We start from the raw sequence: 19,000 nt of genomic DNA, 5'->3' as shown, positions 1-19,000 counted from the left end.
CAATCTGATTGAATAGTAAAAATCATATTCTATGACGAATAATATATTTCTTCCCTTAGCTGCAAAACACACCTACTTCATCGGCTCAGTGCTACTACGCCCTTTCTCCTCTGTTGAAAATCGCCTTCTCAAGCAGCCCAAGTCTCTTTCATACAGACCCATTTGGCTAAACTCGTAAAATTCTCTTTCACTATCTCTCTTGATTTTGTAAATTTATTCTTATAACTTTGTATAGTACTGTAAATTACATTCAGATAGCACTTATTGTGGCCTAATTAAGTTTTTTGCAACTTTTCATTTTGCAGAAATGTGTTATCTTAAATTTGTGCATATTTTGTTTCATATGGTACAAAGATTGGATAAATACTCTGATAAGTATTACTCCCTCGGTCTGAATTTATGTGGCGCTGTTTGACCGGCCACCAAATTAGAAATAAGACTTTTGAAACTTGTGATCTAAAATAAGTCATAAAGATGTGTGTGGCTAGAAATAATATCATTTAGGGTAATTTGAGAAGTTTAAAGTTAAATTATTTTAAATATATAATTGGATCATTCTTTTCTGGGACAAAGTAGATAAGAAAGTATGTCACATTTTGTACAGTACTGTAAATTACATTCAGATAGCACTTATTGAGGCCTAATTAAGTTTTTTTTTGCAAGTTTTCATTTTGCAGAAATGTGTTATCTTGATTTTGTGCATATTTGTTTCATATGGTACAAAGATTGGATTTATACTCTGATAAGTATTACTCCCTCGATCTGAATTTATGTGGCGATGTTTGACTGGGTATGGAGTTAATGAGAGAAATATGAGTTTTGAAATTTTTGATCTAAAAACATTTATAGACGTGTGGCTATACATTTTCTCATTAAAGGTAAATTGAAAAGGTTAAAGTTAGATTGAATTCAAAATATATAATTGGGTCTTTTTTTTTTGGGGACAAACTAGGAAAGAAAGTATGTCACATTTTATGTGAGGGAGTAAAAAAGATAAAAACTTTATCTGTTTAATTAAAAAAGATAAAAACTTAATCTGTTCTATTAAAAAAACACTTTATCTGTTCTAGTATGACATTTACAATTGACCATTTTACTTATATGACTTAATTAAGAAGTTTATATTGATGCTTGTCGGTAAGGATACATATAGCTGAACACAACTTGTTTGGAACTAAAGCGTAGTTGTTATATATTGATGTTGGTCTTTCGAAATCAAATACAACTATTCATTGACCTTAGCATATTGTAGGTGTTTGTTTTTAAGAATTTTTTCTTTTCAAAATATGCATGGGCGAGTATACTGGGTATGTTGTTGTTGTTGTTGTTGTTGTAATATGCATGGCGAGTATTTGCTAAATGTCCCATCCAAGAAGGAAATTACAACAATGAAATTTCGAGCAAGTGTTGATTCTTGTGAACTGCTTCTGAAGGTCTTAGTTTAACTTGAAGCAAGTTGTACATTAGCCTAAAAAGGATACAAAAAAAGAGAGTGAAAAAGGAAGTTCCATTTATCCAATGCATAGTGGGAAAAGAAGATTCACTTCATGTGGTATTTAGTTATTTGTTTGACTTTCTTTTGACACCAATGGCCAGTGGCAGAGTCGGGAATTTTACCAAGTGGATATTCAAAAAATTCTAACTTGCGACCTAAGGCAATTTTTGAACTACATTCTTGTATGTCAAGGGGATTCAAAAATTTATGTATATATGTATATGTATAAATGAACAAATTGTTTTTACCCTATTTGCATAGTACAAATTATCAATGTTGAACCCCTTTCTTGGCTGTGGCTCTGCCACTGTCGATGACGGGTCTCAAAACTTGCCCCGTTTTTTGGTCATTTGAACTTTCATTAATCCAACTTCAGATACTTGTTTGTTTGTTTCATAGTCAGTTACCCAAACTTTTTCATGACTATATGTAAACTTTTAGGATGAGAAAATGTACACTCTCTTCTTCTTTATGTATCAACGGTGGGGATGAGTGAAGAGCGGGTCTATTCTTTCATATTTGTTTTCTTGATTGGAAACTAAATGTTCCTTGATTAGTGAAATTTCTGTATTGAATGGTCCCTTTTTTATGTTAATTTCTAGACGAAGTTTCTCAGTTTTCTCCACAATGAATAATGTAAGAGCCGGCTCCTCGAAAGAATTTCCTCTGGGGTTGGACGCAAGAACTGAGGAAGAATACTCTTCTCAATCTAGTTTGCTCCAAGATTTCACTAGCATCCCCACCATTGATAAGGCATGGACTTTCACATCTGATGGTGGTATGATTTCTTTAATTCTTCATTCGCTTAATTTGGTAGATAAAAAACAGGTGTAGTTCTAGTTAAATTCTTGCATTCCCACTTAATATATTGCTTTATTCTTTAACTGCTGCTAGATCGTAACCATTTTTTTTTTGTTACTTTTCGCTGCACCAGAAGGTTCCCAGGGTATGTTCTCGATAAGCCAACCGAATCTCCTAGCCAACAAAAAGAGAAGATACATATTATCTTGTCATATTTCAAAAGAAAGTACAGATGGTGTGGACTTTCTATGGGCTGCATTTCCTATTGAGATGTCCAATGTTTCTCTGATGATCCCATCACCTTCAGGTTCAAAGCTTCTTGTAGTTCGAAATCCTGAAAATGATTCTCCGACCAAGTTTGAAATTTGGGGTCAATCTCTGGTGGAAAAGGAGTTTTTGGTTCCTACCTCTGTCCATGGCTCCGTATATTCAGATGGATGGTAAGTTATTATATGAACACTTAACTTTACTTACTTCACTTCCGGATTCACATACTCAGTGTGCATTAATATTTGATAATGCAGGTTTGAGGGAATATCGTGGAACAACGATGAAACTCTTATTGCTTATGTCGCTGAGGAACCGGCTCCCTCGAAGCCTACATTTACTACTTTTGGTTATAAGAAAGAGAATTCTACAGATAAAGAATGTGGTAAGTGGAAAGGTCAAGGGGACTGGGAAGAGGAGTGGGGGGAAACCTATGCTGGAAAAAGACAACCTGCTCTTTTCATCATCAATGTCAACAGGTCTGTATATTGCTCATATATAAGGGCAGCCGGTGCACTAGCTCCCGCTATGCGCAGGGTCAGGTGAAGGGTCAGACCACATTGGGTCTTATCGTACACAGCCTTACCTTGTATTTCTGCAAGAGGCTGTTTCCGCGGCTTGAACCAATGACCTCTTGGTCACACGGCGACAACTTTTTCTGTTGCCCCAAACCTTCCCTTCAGTTTTGATGTTTTTAGATAGCAATTCTAATTATGAATTTGTGCAGTGGAGAAGTACGTCCTGTTGAAGGAATTGGGAAGTCACTGAGTGTCGGACAAGTTGTATGGGCTCCATCCACTGAAGGATTGCAACAATATCTGGTTTTTGTTGGGTGGCCTTCAGATACTAGAAAGTTGGGCATAAAATATTGCTATAACAGGCCTTGTGCCTTATATGCTGTTAGAGCTCCATTTTCAAAGTCAGACATCCATCAATCTGGGTAATTACTTGTTAGTTGCTAGAAAAGAAAATGTTATGGATTAACATCTTCTATATGAATGTATAAAGGGGACTTAGCTAGTGGAGAATTCCTTTATATTTGGTATATGCTATTTTACTAATTTCGATTGACATTTTCTCACTTTCAGAACTCATGCAGCTGACAATGTATCTCCAACTAAGCTGACACAAAGCTTAAGTAGTGCTTACTTTCCTCGTTTCAGGTTTGTCTTGAATTACTGGCCTGGCCAACCCCCTCCCCCCTCCCCACACTCCCCAGAATAAAAAGGAGAAAAATAAGCACCCCAAGGGCATGGTCTAGTTGTTAATGACGTGGGATGGGAACCATGAGGCCGTAGGTTCAACTCCCAGCCGAGGCAAAAACACTAGGTAATTTCTCCATTATGTCCAAGTATTGGTAGACAAAGTTATCCGATACCTATGCTGGTGGGAGGTAGCACATACCCCGGGGAATTAGTCGAGGTGCGCGCAAGTTGGTCCAAACACCACGGGTAATAAAAGAAAAAGAAAAAAATATAATGTTGAAAAACAGGAAGAGCAGATGTGTAGATGAATTTCTGAAATTGGTGGAGACATGTCCTTGTGCCCTTGATTTTCTCCTTTAGATAACAATTGTTAAAACATCAGTAGGTTCCATGTAAGGAGTCTTGCAGCTTCCTCAGGTTATTTAACAGCTGCAGGTATTTTGCTTGATAAAATGGAACTAATTAATCTTTCAATAAAATTTCCAGTCCAGATGGAAAATTGCTTCTGTTTTTGTCCGCTAGAAGTTCAGTAGATTCTTGGGCACATTCTGCAACTGGTTCACTTCATAGGATTGATTGGTCATTCAATGGAAAGCCAACTCCAGATGCTAAAATTATTGATGTGGTACACTCACTTTTTGTGATTCTGATTACTTGCATCAGCACTTTGAAGCCAGTCATTGTTAGCCATTTTAAGTAGTATTATTATATTTGATTCCGGCTTTATCCTACTGCAGGTTCCTGTTGTGATGTGTCCTGAAGATGGCTGCTTCCCTGGCCTTTACTGCTATAGTGTTCCTAGTAGACCTTGGATTTCTGATGGATCTACTATGATCTTATCTTCTATCTGGGGCAGCGCACAAGTAATAATTTCAGTAAATGTGATAAGGTAACCTAATATTTTGTTATTCAATGTGAATGGCATCACGACATGCTTTGAATTCTTTTTCTGTATCAACAAGTTTATAGTAGTGAAATGCGTCTTTGTCAAAAATGATAGTGGAAATGTATCACGCATTAGCCTTGGAGACTCTAGCTTCTCTTGGAATGTGCTCGCACTAGATGGTGACAACATCATAGCTGGTAAGAGTCGGTGTTTATACTTCAATTTATACTGGTTCCTGTAATAGTAGTCCCATTAATCAAAGAGTCTATCATTTTTTTGGGGTTAAAGTCTGTAGTAGTCCCGTTGATGTTCCTGCAATCAAGTACGGGTCCTTTGTCCGTAAGGCATCCGCAGAGGCCTCATGGAGTTGGTTAGATGTTTCAAGCCCCATATCTAGATGCTCTGAAAAGGTCAGTCTGTTTCTCTTTATTTTTTTTTCTTTATTTATTTATTGTTTCATCTAGTCTGTTCTGTTAGGTATGTACTAGTTAGGAAGGCTTTTCTGAAATTAAAATGTCCCCAATAATTCTCACAGGTAACATCTCTGCTGTCTTCACGCCAATTTAGTATTATGAGGATTCCTGTCAGGGATATCTCCGAGAACCTTACTAAAGGTAATATAACTCATCGTAGTCTTCACTAAAGACTTGCTTACACGTGGACGTGTGATATTTTAAGTATTTAGGATGGGTTTATGTATAATGATATGGAGACCAACTTCTTGATGGGTTTATGTATAACCTTATGCTGCGCTGTTTCTCTGAAATAGATTGAGTACTTTAAGTTATATGCTCCTGGTGATGATTTGATATTCAGAAATTCAAACTCCGATAGTGGAGTGTGTCTCAAAAAATCAAGAATATATTTGTTTCCTGGCATAGTGTGTAAAAATATTTTTTTAGTGTTTGCACAGATAGCTTCTAGCTCACCTTTTGAGGAACTTGTCAGCGTAAAGTTTTGATTAATTTAATTTATTCCTGCAACCGTTTAATTAATATTCCAGCGTCCATGTAGTTGATAATTTGTTTTCTATGATAATGATCTGAAAATAGGACATAGTTATTGCATAATGTGCTACGGAAGCGGATCTATTGTTCAAAGACATGTTTCCTGCATTAATAACATTACACTTAATAGTATATGGGCTACAGCTCCCTTGTCTGCTTTCTCTACAACACAATTCCTTTTATCTACCAAAAAGAAAAAAGAAATCTTAGACCTGATTACTATTTGAACCTACGTAATATGAACTATGGTTATATTAATCAAATTCTTGCACTGAAGCACAGGAACTCCTAGTTGATGGTTAAACCAGCATAATATTGCTTTAAACACAGATATAGAAGCTCCAGGAAAAGAAGAGACAGTGTACTATGCAGACGAGGTTTTAATTGTTATTCCAATTGCACTAAAATCAAAACATCATATGCGTAGTACAATTATTCTTGTAATTCCCTTAATTCTCTTTTAATTCCAATTTCATTTTGTTTTTTTCTGTTTGTGTAGTTTATTATTATACAAATATATTACCTTCTGAAAAAAGAAAAAAAATCAAAATACCGTATGCATAGTACAATTACACTATAAGATATGTCAATAAACTAATATTATGGCCAGCATCTAGTATAACAAAATGAAAGGAGATAGAAGCTTAGAGTCATGACCTGGGGCTACATAGCATGATGCCTGCTATGCTTTAATTTCCTAGTTTTAATTGTCAGAATCAGCAGATGAGTTCTAGAATAAAAACAAGATTGAATTTTTGGTGAAAATTTGGGCATGAAAGCTATTAAAAAATCTATCAAAATAAGTTTTGGATATTCTAATTTATGGAGTGAGTTGTAATTTAAAATCGTGGCTCAAGGCTGAATAACTGTGCTATTTCTACTTTAATCTTCAATGAGTTTTATTCATGTAGGTGCCGGCAAACCGTATGAGGCTATCTTTGTATCCTCTAAGTCTCAGAGCCGCAATGTGTGTGATCCGCTGATTGTAGTCCTTCACGGGGGTCCTCATTCTGTTTCATTGTCAAGCTTCTCAACGTCCTTAGCTTTCCTTTCCTCGCTTGGTTATAGCTTGTTGATTGTAAATTACAGGTAAGCAACATAACTGACTTCTTTCTTCATGCTTCTGTTAATTCAAATGGTTGCTGAAATTTGTGATCACTCCGACTGTGAAATACTAGTAACGTATATGAGATGCTAGACTAGTATTATAGGTCGCGAGATATCCCTTCCTTTTGCAATTTTTTTATTTGGACATCCGTGTATTTATTCTTTTAGATGTATGGTGACATGCAAAATGTAACGTGTGTGAGATGCTAGACTAATTGTATAGGGCGTGAAACTTTTGATGATATCCCCTTTGCAACTTTTTATTAAGACATCTGTGTATTTAATTCTTTTAGATTTAAGGTGACATGCAAATAAAATACATAAACAAACAGCTCTTACTCACACCCCTTACCCCATGGAAATTTGTGCAAATGCCAAAATTTCCTGCAGATGGGGGAAAGTGAATATCATTTTGACTATATTGAAAAAATGATATTCAATATAAATTTCAGCTTGAAAAAAAAATTATTCTCTTTCCCAACTTATATATTAGCTAGCTTCAACCTACTTTCTTGGTTTTATTCAATGTCAATGAATTTAATCAAGAGATGCTGGAAATTTAAAATTCACATTTTAGTTAGCTACCAGTAAATAACTGATCAAAGAAATTTCTGCTGGTAAAGAATCAAGTGGAATGATGAAAATGGCAATCTCAAAATTTGTTTGGTTGAGATTGACACAGTATAATATAAAAGAGATCTAAACTTGAGGCCATATTTAAATTGGTGATTCTGGTCTAAACAAATTTCAATCTTAGCAACATTCTAAAATGAAGAAGAAAGTTTAATGGATTTTTTTTAAATTGTAAATAAGGGATATATAATCTATGGAGATACCAAGTGATTAGGAAATGATATCCCAAAAAACTAATTCTCTTTTACATAATTTATATTGTTTGAAGAGCTCACAGATTAGCCAGTAAATGATGAACTTACAACGACCTTGCAGAATCCTCTCATTTGCCTCTGTTCCCGGGAACAAAACACTAGTAGAAGAATATATTTACAATTATAAATAGAACTCATGGAATTTTTTAAATGGAGATTGTTTATCAATACACTAGATATCAACAAATTATCTATCAGTGCTTCTTTCATCTTTTCTTTAGCTGCGAGTTTATCGGAAACAACCTCTCTACCCGTCCAGGGTAGAGGTAAGGATGCGTACATCCTACCCTCCCCAGACCCCACTTGTGGGAATACATTGGGTTGTTGTTGTAGTAGACTGATGCCAAGCCAGATTCTTAGATTAATCAGAATCAAAATGAATGAAGTGAACCCAAAATCTAGGTTGAGTTGGCTCCTAGATGGTCACTTGACATTAGGGACAATTGCTCCCCTTTTGCAGTTTTGGGGGCATGTAAACAACAGCAACAACAACCCAGTGTAATCATACAAGTGGGGTATGGGGAGGATAGTGAGTACGCAAATCTTATCCCTATCCCGAGGGGGTAGAGGCTGTTTCCGAAAGACCCTCGCTCAAGAAGACGAATAGAGACAATAAATCAGTACCATCAACAGAAATCACAGAAATAATAGTAGCAACATAAGGACCAGAAAATAAATGAAAAGCAATAACAATAACAAGTAGATAAGGCCCGGTACTAGAAAAAAATGGAAGAATAGTATGAACACATCATTAACTACTAGCAGTCTAAGACAAAACCTTATCTGACTAGTCTCTCACCCGGAACGATGCAGAAAAATGGTCAACTGCCTCCTAATCTACAACCCTAATGCTCGACCTCCACACCTTGCTATCAAGGGCCATGTCCTCGAAAATCTGAAGCCACGCCATGTTCTGCCTGATCACCTCTCCCCAATACTTCTTAGGCCACCCTCTACCTCTTCTCGTACCAGCCATAGCCAACCGCTCACACCTCCTTACCGGGGCTTATGAGATTTTCCTCCGCACGTGCCCGAACCATTTGAGCCTCGCTTCCCGCATCTTGTCATCCATAGGAGTTACCCCTACCTTCTCCCGAATATTTTCATTCCTAATCTTATCCATCCTATTGTGCCCTCACATCCACCTCAACATCCTCAGTTCTGCTTTCCTCAGTTTTGCTACTTTCATCTTCTGGATATGTGAGTTCTTAACTGGCCAACACTTTGCCCCATGCAACATGGTTGGTCTAACCACCGCTCTATAAAACTTACCTTTGAGCATCGGTGGCATTTTCTTGTCGTACATGACTCCAGATGCTAACCTCCATTTCATCCACCCCACCCTTATACGGTGTGCAACATACTCGCCGATCTCCCCATCCCCCTGGATAACCAACCCAAGGTACTTGAAACTGTCTGTCTTGGGGATGGCCTGTGATCCAAGCCTCACGTCCATGCCCGCTTCACTCGACTCGGCGCTGAACTTGCACTCCAGGTATTTTGTCTTCGTGCTGCTCAACTTGAAACCCTTAGATTCATGGGTCTCTCCAAACTTGCATCCTCTCGTTAACGCCGCCCCGCGTCTCATCAATCAGAACTATGTCATCAGCGTATAACATACACCATGGCACCTCCCCTTGAATATGGTGTGTCAGTGCATCCATCACCAGGGCAAATAAGAAGGGCTTAGCGCAGATCCTTGGTGCAATCCCATAACAACCGGAAAATGCTCAGAGCCACCTCCCACAGTCCTAACCCGAGTTTTAGCTCCATCATACATGTCTTTAATCGCCCTGATGTAAGCGACTGGCACACCTTTTGCCTCCAGGCATCTCCAAAGGACTTCCCTGGGCACCTTGTCCAAAAGGCATGTCATGTTCATTGAAGTCCGCATGTACTCCAGATAAGTCCTTTTTTTCTTTCCCCAAAAGGGATACCTTTTGTCTAAATTCATTGTCCATTCCAATGTTTGTTTTCTTTGAATCCTTTTCGGTCTAACTCTGTTCCGAAGCTAAGACAAAGAAGGGATGGTAAGACTGATTTACAGGGTTCTCGTTTGATACAAGCTAATATGCAAAAAAGGCACCCAGCCTAGGCAGGGGCATCAAGTCGACCCCGACTGGCCATGGCGGCCGATGCTTCGAAATCAAAAACTCTTGGAAGGAGGAAATCAAATTGAAAGCGCCTACAAAAGCAAAATGAAGTTGAAAAAGTAAAGTCCCAAGTGGCTAACCGTCTTGGCAAAGTTTGAAAAGCCAAAGGTTCCCTAATGCTCTGAAGTTAAAATTGGAAGAAAGAAGTCAAAGGCCTACAAAGTCAAAATAAAGTTGGAAAAGGTTAAGTCCCACGTGATCGACTATCATGGCAAAGTTTGTAAAAGCCAAAGGTTCTCCGAGGCCAGAAATGCAATCAGTATTTAGGAAACTAGCAGTTGCAGGTGAAATTATCATCAAAGAAGCCGGGCAAGATCAAGCCACTGAAACACTCAAGGCCGCAAAACCAACCACCGTTTCAAACTAACAATTGTTCTTTGTATGAAAAACAGGAAACAGGTGCAACCCAAAAGCAACCTTGCAAGAAGCAGGTGCAACCATAAAAAAAAGAAGAAAAAAAAGAAGGAAAAAATAGAGGGGAGGGATTTGAGAGAAATGTTTTTGCTTCTTCTACGCTAAGGGAATTTCTATTCGTGTCATTCTTTCTTCGTCTTTCTTTCGAAAAAACCAGCAGCTTCACCACCCAAAAACTACCAGCCCTTGACCACTTTTGAGCCATCATTAACCCCCCCAAAACCGTCCCGAACAGCAGTGAAAACGCAGCTGAAACAGGCCCAAAAAAAACAGCTGCGAAAATCACCTAAAACCAGTCCTCTTCTCGCACAAAAAAAAAAAAAAGCTCCAAAAATTGAGTTTGTCGGGGTCGAGGTCGCCGACTTGGCTTTCGGTTTGAGGCGCATTTTAGTCCATATCTTGTCATCAGTTTTCTCGTGTTTTTGCTCCTTTCAAATCATCACTGTATAAAGCTTTGGGATAAAAAGTGTTGGATTATAATGAAGAAAGCTTCTCGCTATAAGGTTGAGTTTTCTTTTCTCTCCACTGTTGTATATTTTGTTTGCTTGTTTTTCTGTGTTGCTCAATGATTAAACACATGATATTTTGCTCGGTTAATGTCCTTTTACTGTATTTTGATCTCCATTAGTGTTCATCTATAGTTGACTCTTTGTAGTTTTGGTTGTTCGTTAGTTTGGATTAAGAGAACATTCAAGTAAGCTTTAAATCATGTTTAATGGATGTTGATTTTGAAACTTGATTTCATTTTAACAATATTTTGTAAATCATGCCTTAGCATTTTTCCATGTTTTGTACGTCCTTATTTGGTTCTTTTATTATTTACATTATTTAGGTATTTTGTAAAATGGAATGCTAGTAATTTATTAAGTTATTATGACTTTTAATAAGCTCTAAAGAATAAATGTTCTCTTAATGATAATAATAGTTGTATCATACTATTTCTTCCACAAAATCTCCTATCCATAATTCACAATCTTGCAATAATCTCAAATTTAGGAGTTGAACAACTCACTCGCTAATATGCTTTTAGGCGCGATTAATAATAAATCATCGTGACTATGGGTACGGTTCCTGCGTCATGGTTACGATACATAAATCCCTACTCAGGTGCGCGTTTCACGCAACTTGACCTCATTTCAAACAATAATAAAATCAATATGTTGTAGATCGCGGGTGCGTTTCACGTGACGCGATTCGCAATATGTACAAAAAACAACGAGTGCGCGACATCGTAACTTATTCAAATAAATTCCATAAATACTAAAAGTGGTTAAATAAATAATTAAAAGCGGTTAGAAAGTAAAAATGCACAATTGATTTTGAACATGTAATAAATCATATAATTATGTCAATTTTTAATAGTTGAGCGACCGTGCTAAAATCACAGAACTCGGGAGTGCCTCACACCTTCTCCCGGGTTAACAAAATTCCTTACCCGGTCTTCTGTGTTCGCGGACCATAAATAAGAGTTAATTTTCTCGATTTGGGATTTTAAAATAAACCGGTGACTTGGGACACCATAACAATTATTCCAAGTGGCGACTCTGATTAATTAAATAATCCCATTTCGATTAATGTCACTTTAATTGGAAAAACTCCCTATCCCCTCGGAAAAAAGGAAGTGTGACACCCTTATAGTTATTGCAACTCTGGATATCACCTTTGTTCTTGTGCAACGGTACCACCGTACTCCATCTCCACTCGTTCGGCATCCTCTTCGTCCTGAAAATAACATTAAACAACACAGTCAGCCATCTCTACCCACACACTTCCAAAATTCTACCGGAATTTTGTTTGGCCCGGTTGCTCTGCCCTTTCTCATCTTACGCATAGCCCCCCACGACCTCCTCAAAAGAAGATTTTGGGGCATGTAAACATCGAAAGAAAACCTTGAGGGGGCATTGTTTAAGGCAAAATAACACTTCAATTGCTTTGTAGAGTGGCCTTTCCTTTGTTAATTTCTGGTTTAAACTGTAGTATCAATTGCTCATCATAGTCAAACTATCTAGAATTATTAGTAAAGCTCTTTTTTCTTGTGGATTGCTTCTCTCTTTATATATATATATATATATATATATATATATATATATATATATATATATATATATATATATATATATATATATATATATATTTCCCTATTCTCTCTTCTTTTCACCCTCATCATTTTAACTTCTGAGGGTAGCAATGGAGCGGTAATTGCTGGTCTCTTGCTTAAGGCATTTCAAGCAGAAAAGTTCATATTTTTTTGTTCTCTGAATATCTTTTTTTTTTTTTTTTTGGGTAAGCGGCAATAAATGCCTTAATTAAGCACTTTTTGTTTTGTCACTCCTCTCAGAGGCTCCTTGGGGTTTGGCGAGGAAGCAGTACAATCTCTTCCTGGTAAAATTGGATCACAGGTACTTGTTTGCCATCTATTCATTCTCTTAACTTAAAGGTTTCATGGAATAGAATTGCTCCTTTTTCATAATAATTCTATTAAGGATTTGGAACCTAAGACTTTCTTCCTCTTTTTTCCTTTATCTTCAGGATGTTAATGATGTACTTGCTGCTATAGATCATGTCATTGAAAAGGGACTTGCAGATCCGTCTAAAATAGCCGTGCTGGGCGGTTCTCACGGTGGATTTTTGACAACTCACTTGATTGGCCAGGTCTATCAATTTCCTAAGATGCCATTGTCTTTATGTTTTCTTATGTACCCATTTTTCTGAACTTATGATCCTCGTTAGCTTTGTTCAACAAACATTTGTGGCTCTTTATAAAGGGAAGCTGGACAAGCTTGTCTTTTTTAAATTTAAAGAAGAATTAACCTAAATAGCCGCCCACCCAACCGCGTAAACCAAAAATAGCCGTGGATGTATAATATATGTATAATCCATGTATAATGTGTATAACCTTGTATAATCAGTGTATAATCTATGTATACCGGCTAGGAAAAGTAAACTGTGAATCCGGCCGGCTATTTGTGTAAAAATCCCAAAATGACTATTTCTTGACTGTTCTGCTACTATTTCTGCAGGCACCAGATAAGTTTGCAGCAGCAGTTGCGAGGAACCCTGTTTGCAACCTTGCTTTGATGGTTGGTACATCTGATATACCTGATTGGTGCTATGCCGAGACATTTGGATATAAGGGAAAATCAAGCTTTACAGAGGCTACTTCAGTTGAACACCTTGAAGCCTTTTACAGAAAATCACCAATTTCACACGTCTCCAAGGTGTGATCTGTTACATCTGGGTTCGACAGTCTTCGGTGTTAAACTATTTGTGTTTCTATCAGTTCTCTAGAAAGTATTTTATCGGAATGCATTTCCAACATCGATGTGCTTACAAATTTGTAGGTCAGAACTCCTACACTTGTCCTGTTAGGTGCAAAGGACCTCCGTGTACCAATGTCTACTGGGTTGCAAGTGAGCTTTCTTATCATCTTTCAAGTTACTTGTTTATTCATTGAACATAAGTTTTCATTGATATGAGCAAGGTTGTAGTTATGAAAGTCCATCGTATTCTATATCATCTTTCCTAGTTGCACCTTTTCTTGGTGGCATATCTTGGTTCATTTTTAACATGACATCTAGGGTATGGGAACATTTGTATTTATGTATGTCCATCATCTATTTCATTTTCCTTTTGATTCTCTTTGAACAACTATGAACCGATCCATAATATGATCAAATCTTTGTGGAATCTAGTTGCTGGCTTTATTTTTAAGGCAAGCTACAAACTTCTTATTGATAAAATGTCGTAAAAGGATATCCGTTAAGTGCCTATCATCTGTGGACCAAAAATTTCATACTGCCGATACCCAATCAGCAATATGACTCAGTGAACCACGTAAATCTGTGAGATGAAAGCGAGTTACTTTGTTGTTTATAAGCTAGTTAAGCTATTGTGGTCTAATGGCTGTAATGTTTGTTGCAGCAGAATGACCAATGTCGTTTTAAGTTTTGGTTTTATTTCCATACAATGTATAACTCAAGAAAGTGTATGCTTTTTTCGCTCTTATTACGTGCAGTATGCACGAGCGTTGAAGGAGAAAGGAGTGGAGGTTAAAGTCATTGTGTTCCCTGAGGACACTCATGCAATTGATAGGTAAAGTGGTCTTATGTCCATCAAATTGCAGTATCTGGTACTTGAGTTTCATATTTCACTTTCATATTTTGAACTTGCGTTTACATCTCTTTTGCAGACCACAATCTGACTTTGAAAGCTTTTTAAACATTGGAGTCTGGTTTAAGAAGTACTGCAAATAGATGGATTCTATTCATGTCTTAACTGAGACTTTCGACATACCTTCCTGCTGATATTGTCATAAGAGCAGAGGGGCATGGTATTTAAGTGGGGAGAAGAGCAGAAGGGGCGAGCCCATTATTCATCAAGTTTTGAACTACGCCTTTTCTAAGATTTCTCGGGTATCATAAAAGGAAAATTTTGAATCGTTCATTGGAAAATGGATGAGATGTTTTTAGAAAATCAAAAACTTGCTCTTTTTTATTTAATGACAATGGAAATACATATATTATACACTTCGGCTAGCGAATGCAATTTGTTTCAGCAGACCGGATAATTTTGTATTTTACCCTAAAGAGAATGAGTAATAATTTGTTTCCTCCACTTCTGTAACCCCTTGCACCAATTGCCATTTTTTTTAGACTGAGTTCATAATGATGTCATGATTGGCTTTGTCACTCGGGAGAAGCAAATCTTGATTAAAGCTTCTTAGAAATTTTCGTTGTAATATTTACTGGTTTACTGTATAAATTATAAAAGTGAATGGGTGCTTAGTAAAGAAAAAATATACTATTTGTGTTTAAATTCAAAACATCGTTATGACAATGTCTTCCATGCCAAATTAACTTTATTATAAAACTCAGACAAGAATAAAAACACTTTATTTTGTTAAAAACATATTCCGAAAAGTTATTTCTGGACTGACCAATACTTGACGTTGGACCAATAATTTCTAGTCTGACTTAGGCTTGAATGGATTTGGACCAATAAAAACAAAAATAGCCGTCTGTGGGGATCGAACCCACGACCACGTGGTTAAAAGCCACGCGCTCTACCACTGAGCTAAGAAGGCCTACGATGTGATTGAATTCTTTGGGTTTAAATATTACAGAGTCGGATATACAATGTGGTTCCGCTAATTCAATAATTTTTGCCCAAACTCGGTATGGGCATGACGAAATTTTCTGAATATCTATAAATATTTAATTGAGCCGATGGTCTTTCTTGAGCAGAGAGTCTATTGGTAAATACACATATTCGTCTTTGGATGTTTTAGCTTTTCACCAAGAACATATTGCTACTCTCACTTTGACAGTTCATCATCTTTTGAAGAAATTAAATTGAACTTTCTACTGGAAGTGTTACGAATTGCTCATGAGTCTTCTATTGACTCACTGAAAAATTTACTTTTTAATGAGTTTGTTCTTGAATTTGGACAAGTAAAAATGATAATTCTTTCTCATCGTTGAGGGTGATATCATATGTTCAACTAGTAAGTATATCGTAATGTAGGAAAATTTACGCGACACAACAAACATATACATTGTATTTACCATTCTTAGTTATACTCTTAGGAAATTACCATTCAAAACTATATTTGAATTTTATAGCAAATCCACCTGAAAGTACTGAAACAAGATATCAAATGTTTTGAACTGAAACAAGAGAGCAACAAGTTCTTGTATCTCTATTGGTTAGACCACCTGCTTTAGTAAGGTGGATGTCTTTAGTTTGATTCTCAATGAAAGCATTCTATTTTTTTGTATTTCTGTATTTTGTCTTGGTTGTATTCGTTGTGGTACAAGCTATGAATAATAATTATGCAAACTATTATTACATATAATAATTAGGATCTAAACTGTAGTGTTTTATGAAAATACCTCACAAATATATATACGAATATGAACAAGAACTAGTGAATCACTTGTGCAACTAAAATTCAAGAAGAGAAGTTTTCATTTACAAAATCATATTCAAAGACTAAAATGAATATTTTTAACTCCCAAGCAGAACAAAGTTCCTATTACTAGCAATGTGCCTATACATTTAAAAGTACTAGAGATAGCTACCAATGTACAACTCCGCCGCCGGCATCCGCCGCAACGGAATTAAATCTCCGCCGTGTAATCAGTAAAATTCATCCAACAACCATCTTCAAACAGGGTCGAACTCAAAGAATGAAGAAATTCCTGATATGGATCGCTTTCTCGTCAAGTGAACCCTATACTATCTCTATGGGATGTTAATTTAGATTAATCGAGCTAGTCAATTTCGAATATTAGATGTATAACGTAGAAAAATAATTTCTTTCAAGATCCATTAGTGTACCATGAAACTACTATATCCTTCAACCCACCTTTCAATTCCTCCCATTGAAAATCCTCAAATTCCAATCCACCATTAACAACCTTAATCTCCACCAACAACAGCTCCATTGCCACCTCCAAAATTTCCACCATTAAAACAACTCTGCCTTTAACCAATCCAATTCCCCTACCTTTCCCTCTTTCCACTTTATACCCTCCTTCTTTTCCAATTTTCATCACTTTCTCTTCAACTTCCCCAATTTTCGCTCTTGTCGTAAACCTCATCTCTTTCTTACTCATTCCAATTTCAAATAACCCAGATAAATCCAACCCAGATGACATTGATATTATATCAAACGCATTTATCCTGCCCAAGTTTTTACACTCTTTTTCATACACACATTCATCGAATTTCTGCTGACGATTAGATTCTCCTTGTTTCAGCCCGGATTTCTTGAACCACGAAAGATTCATTAATTCCTCAATGCTTAACCTGGTACTCGGGTTAGGATCAAGTAGTCGCTTTATTATATTCCGAGCTGGTTTTGAAACCCAATCAGGAAACTTAAATAGGCGACGGTGTATTGCATGGTACATGCTTGATATATTGCTATCATCAAATGGAAGGAACCCAGAAAGAAATGCAAATAATATAACTCCACAAGACCACGAATCCGCCTTTGCGCCATCGTATCCTTTTCTATAAGCTACCTCTGGTGCAGTATAAGCTGGAGTTCCACAAGCAGTATGAAGGAGACCGTTGTTTAGTTGTTCAGGTAAGGCGGAGAGCCCAAAATCAGAGATTTTGAGGTTGTTGTTCTGGTCGAGGAGAAGGTTTTGAAGCTTGATGTCGCGGTGAGTCACCCCATTTTGATGGCAAAAGTGGAGGGCTGAGACCAACTGGTGAAAATAAAACCGCGCTGTCGAGTCAGAGAACCGACCGCGACGGTTCAGCTTAGCGTAGAGATCGCCACCCGTGGCGATCTCCATGATTAAGTAGATTTTGGTTTTCGTCGCCAACACTTCGTCGAGTTTGATGATGTTGGGATGATCATTGACACGTGTCATAACGGAGACTTCGCGAATGATCCGAGGCTCCATTGAAGGATCCGAGATAGAGGTTTTGTCAATAACTTTTATGGCGATGTTAGTATTATTGTTTAAACAGCGGCCGTCGTAGACTTTAGCGAAGCTACCACGGCCTAAAAGACGGCCAAGTTGATACTTGCCGAGAATGATGGTTCCGGTTCCACTACCGTCGGCACTGGTTGTTCTTCGGAGTTTCAAGGCGGAGGAGGGTGGTTGGGTGCATTTTACGTCCATGCCTGCGGCGGCGCGTGGTTGGAGGAGAAAGAGAAAAGTTGGGGTGGCAGAGGAGGAGGTATTTGCGTTGGTTTTATAGGAGAAAGGAGTATCAGTTTTGACTTTTGAGTGAGGCTTCACTGGATATAAGCTGTTTTTTTTTAACCGCGTTTCTTCAACTTGCTTTTGCCAAAAAATATAAATAAATAAAAAAAATATTTATGTGAAAACTTTTAAAGTCCTAAATAAATAAAATATTTAATCTTTCAAAAAATAAAATGACTTGTTTCTACAAAAATAACTCAAACAGACTGATTTTTATTAAAAAAAAAAACTCAACTTTTTAAAGAAGAAAAATACTGCATGCTTGTTATTTTATATTTTTATTACAATGTCTAACTGGATACAGAGTTATTTAAATAAATATTTTCGTAACATAAGCTTGCGTATAATATGCTTCAATAAACTTATACTCTTAAATATGTCAGTTATTTTTATAAGACGTTATTAATGGCAAAATGTGAATAATAGAACCAAGGAATTTCAATCTTAAAATGTATCGATCTATTTGGAATTGATTAATAATCATTTAAAATGGAATTGAGAAAGAATTTAAATAGTGTAACGAAATTATCCAATTTAAAATTTTTATAATAGTAATTTCTTGTGAAAGCCGTCTAGCCCGTGAATTATAATAACAAATCCTTGAGTTATGATGAGATATATTGGCAATGAAAAGTTTTGTTAAGTTGTATTGTTTCTTACTATTTCTAGATTACTAAATTAAAATAAAAGGACAGAATTATCGACGTCTAATTCCACTCACAAATAAATTAATTTGACCTTTAAAAAGCAAAAAAATGACAGGATAAATAGTGCGAAGTTTTAATTTCCACTCTTTGACGTTATTTGAACGTAGCTTTTGAATAGAAAAATATTGCACAACAAGGCATAATAAGATCAAGGAAGTAACAGTAAAAAGTTGTGGTGGAGTAGTAAATATTCTTTTATCTATAACCAAAGATCTTCGTTCGATACCTGGGTATAAAGTCACCTTCCGTAACTATGTTTTATTTCAAAACAGAGTTTTTCGGCTCAAATATAGTCGGGCCCTAAAATGGGTACTGAACACATATGAAAAAAATAAAAATAGATAAGG

The 19,000-nt window shown here is 36.6% G+C and overlaps 2 protein-coding genes and 1 non-coding gene across 5 annotated transcripts; 1 reads left to right on the top strand and 2 right to left on the bottom strand.

The window, feature by feature from the left end:
- The first annotated feature begins 5 nt into the window (after nucleotides 1-5).
- LOC107782506 (acylamino-acid-releasing enzyme) lies at nucleotides 6-14,836 on the top strand. Of its 3 annotated transcripts, none has more exons than XM_075229906.1 (18): nucleotides 7-174; nucleotides 2,098-2,273; nucleotides 2,433-2,736; nucleotides 2,821-3,042; nucleotides 3,291-3,503; nucleotides 3,652-3,726; nucleotides 4,255-4,393; nucleotides 4,506-4,657; nucleotides 4,769-4,851; nucleotides 4,943-5,064; nucleotides 5,190-5,268; nucleotides 6,573-6,750; nucleotides 12,561-12,621; nucleotides 12,752-12,874; nucleotides 13,243-13,440; nucleotides 13,564-13,632; nucleotides 14,238-14,314; nucleotides 14,412-14,836. In XM_075229906.1, the coding sequence occupies exons 1-18, from the start codon at nucleotides 32-34 to the stop codon at nucleotides 14,473-14,475; spliced, it is 2,478 nt and encodes an 825-aa protein (XP_075086007.1). In that variant the 5' UTR covers nucleotides 7-31; the 3' UTR covers nucleotides 14,476-14,836. The 3 variants fall into 3 exon arrangements, with proteins under 3 accessions (XP_075086008.1, XP_075086007.1, XP_075086006.1); XM_075229905.1 differs by having other exon boundaries at nucleotides 2,430-2,736; XM_075229907.1 differs by lacking the exons at nucleotides 12,561-12,621; nucleotides 12,752-12,874; nucleotides 13,243-13,440; ... (1 more) ...; nucleotides 14,238-14,314; nucleotides 14,412-14,836 and adding an exon at nucleotides 10,201-10,462 and having other exon boundaries at nucleotides 6-174; nucleotides 2,430-2,736.
- Nucleotides 14,837-15,233: 397 nt separating this feature from the next.
- On the bottom strand, nucleotides 15,234-15,305 carry TRNAK-UUU (transfer RNA lysine (anticodon UUU)). The gene has a single exon. It is a non-coding gene; the product is annotated as a tRNA-Lys (tRNA).
- A 900-nt stretch (nucleotides 15,306-16,205) lies between these two features.
- On the bottom strand, nucleotides 16,206-17,945 carry LOC107782505 (CBL-interacting serine/threonine-protein kinase 7-like). The gene has a single exon (XM_016603387.2). The coding sequence runs from the start codon at nucleotides 17,860-17,862 to the stop codon at nucleotides 16,543-16,545; it is 1,320 nt and encodes a 439-aa protein (XP_016458873.1). The 5' UTR covers nucleotides 17,863-17,945; the 3' UTR covers nucleotides 16,206-16,542.
- Between the last annotated feature and the right edge of the window lie 1,055 nt (nucleotides 17,946-19,000).

The sequence above is a fragment of the Nicotiana tabacum genome, chromosome 14 (assembly GCF_000715075.1).
Source record: "Nicotiana tabacum cultivar K326 chromosome 14, ASM71507v2, whole genome shotgun sequence".
Classification (NCBI taxonomy): domain Eukaryota; kingdom Viridiplantae; phylum Streptophyta; class Magnoliopsida; order Solanales; family Solanaceae; genus Nicotiana; species Nicotiana tabacum.
Note: the sequence above shows the minus strand (reverse complement) of the source record. Positions and strands in the feature narration are given on the sequence as shown.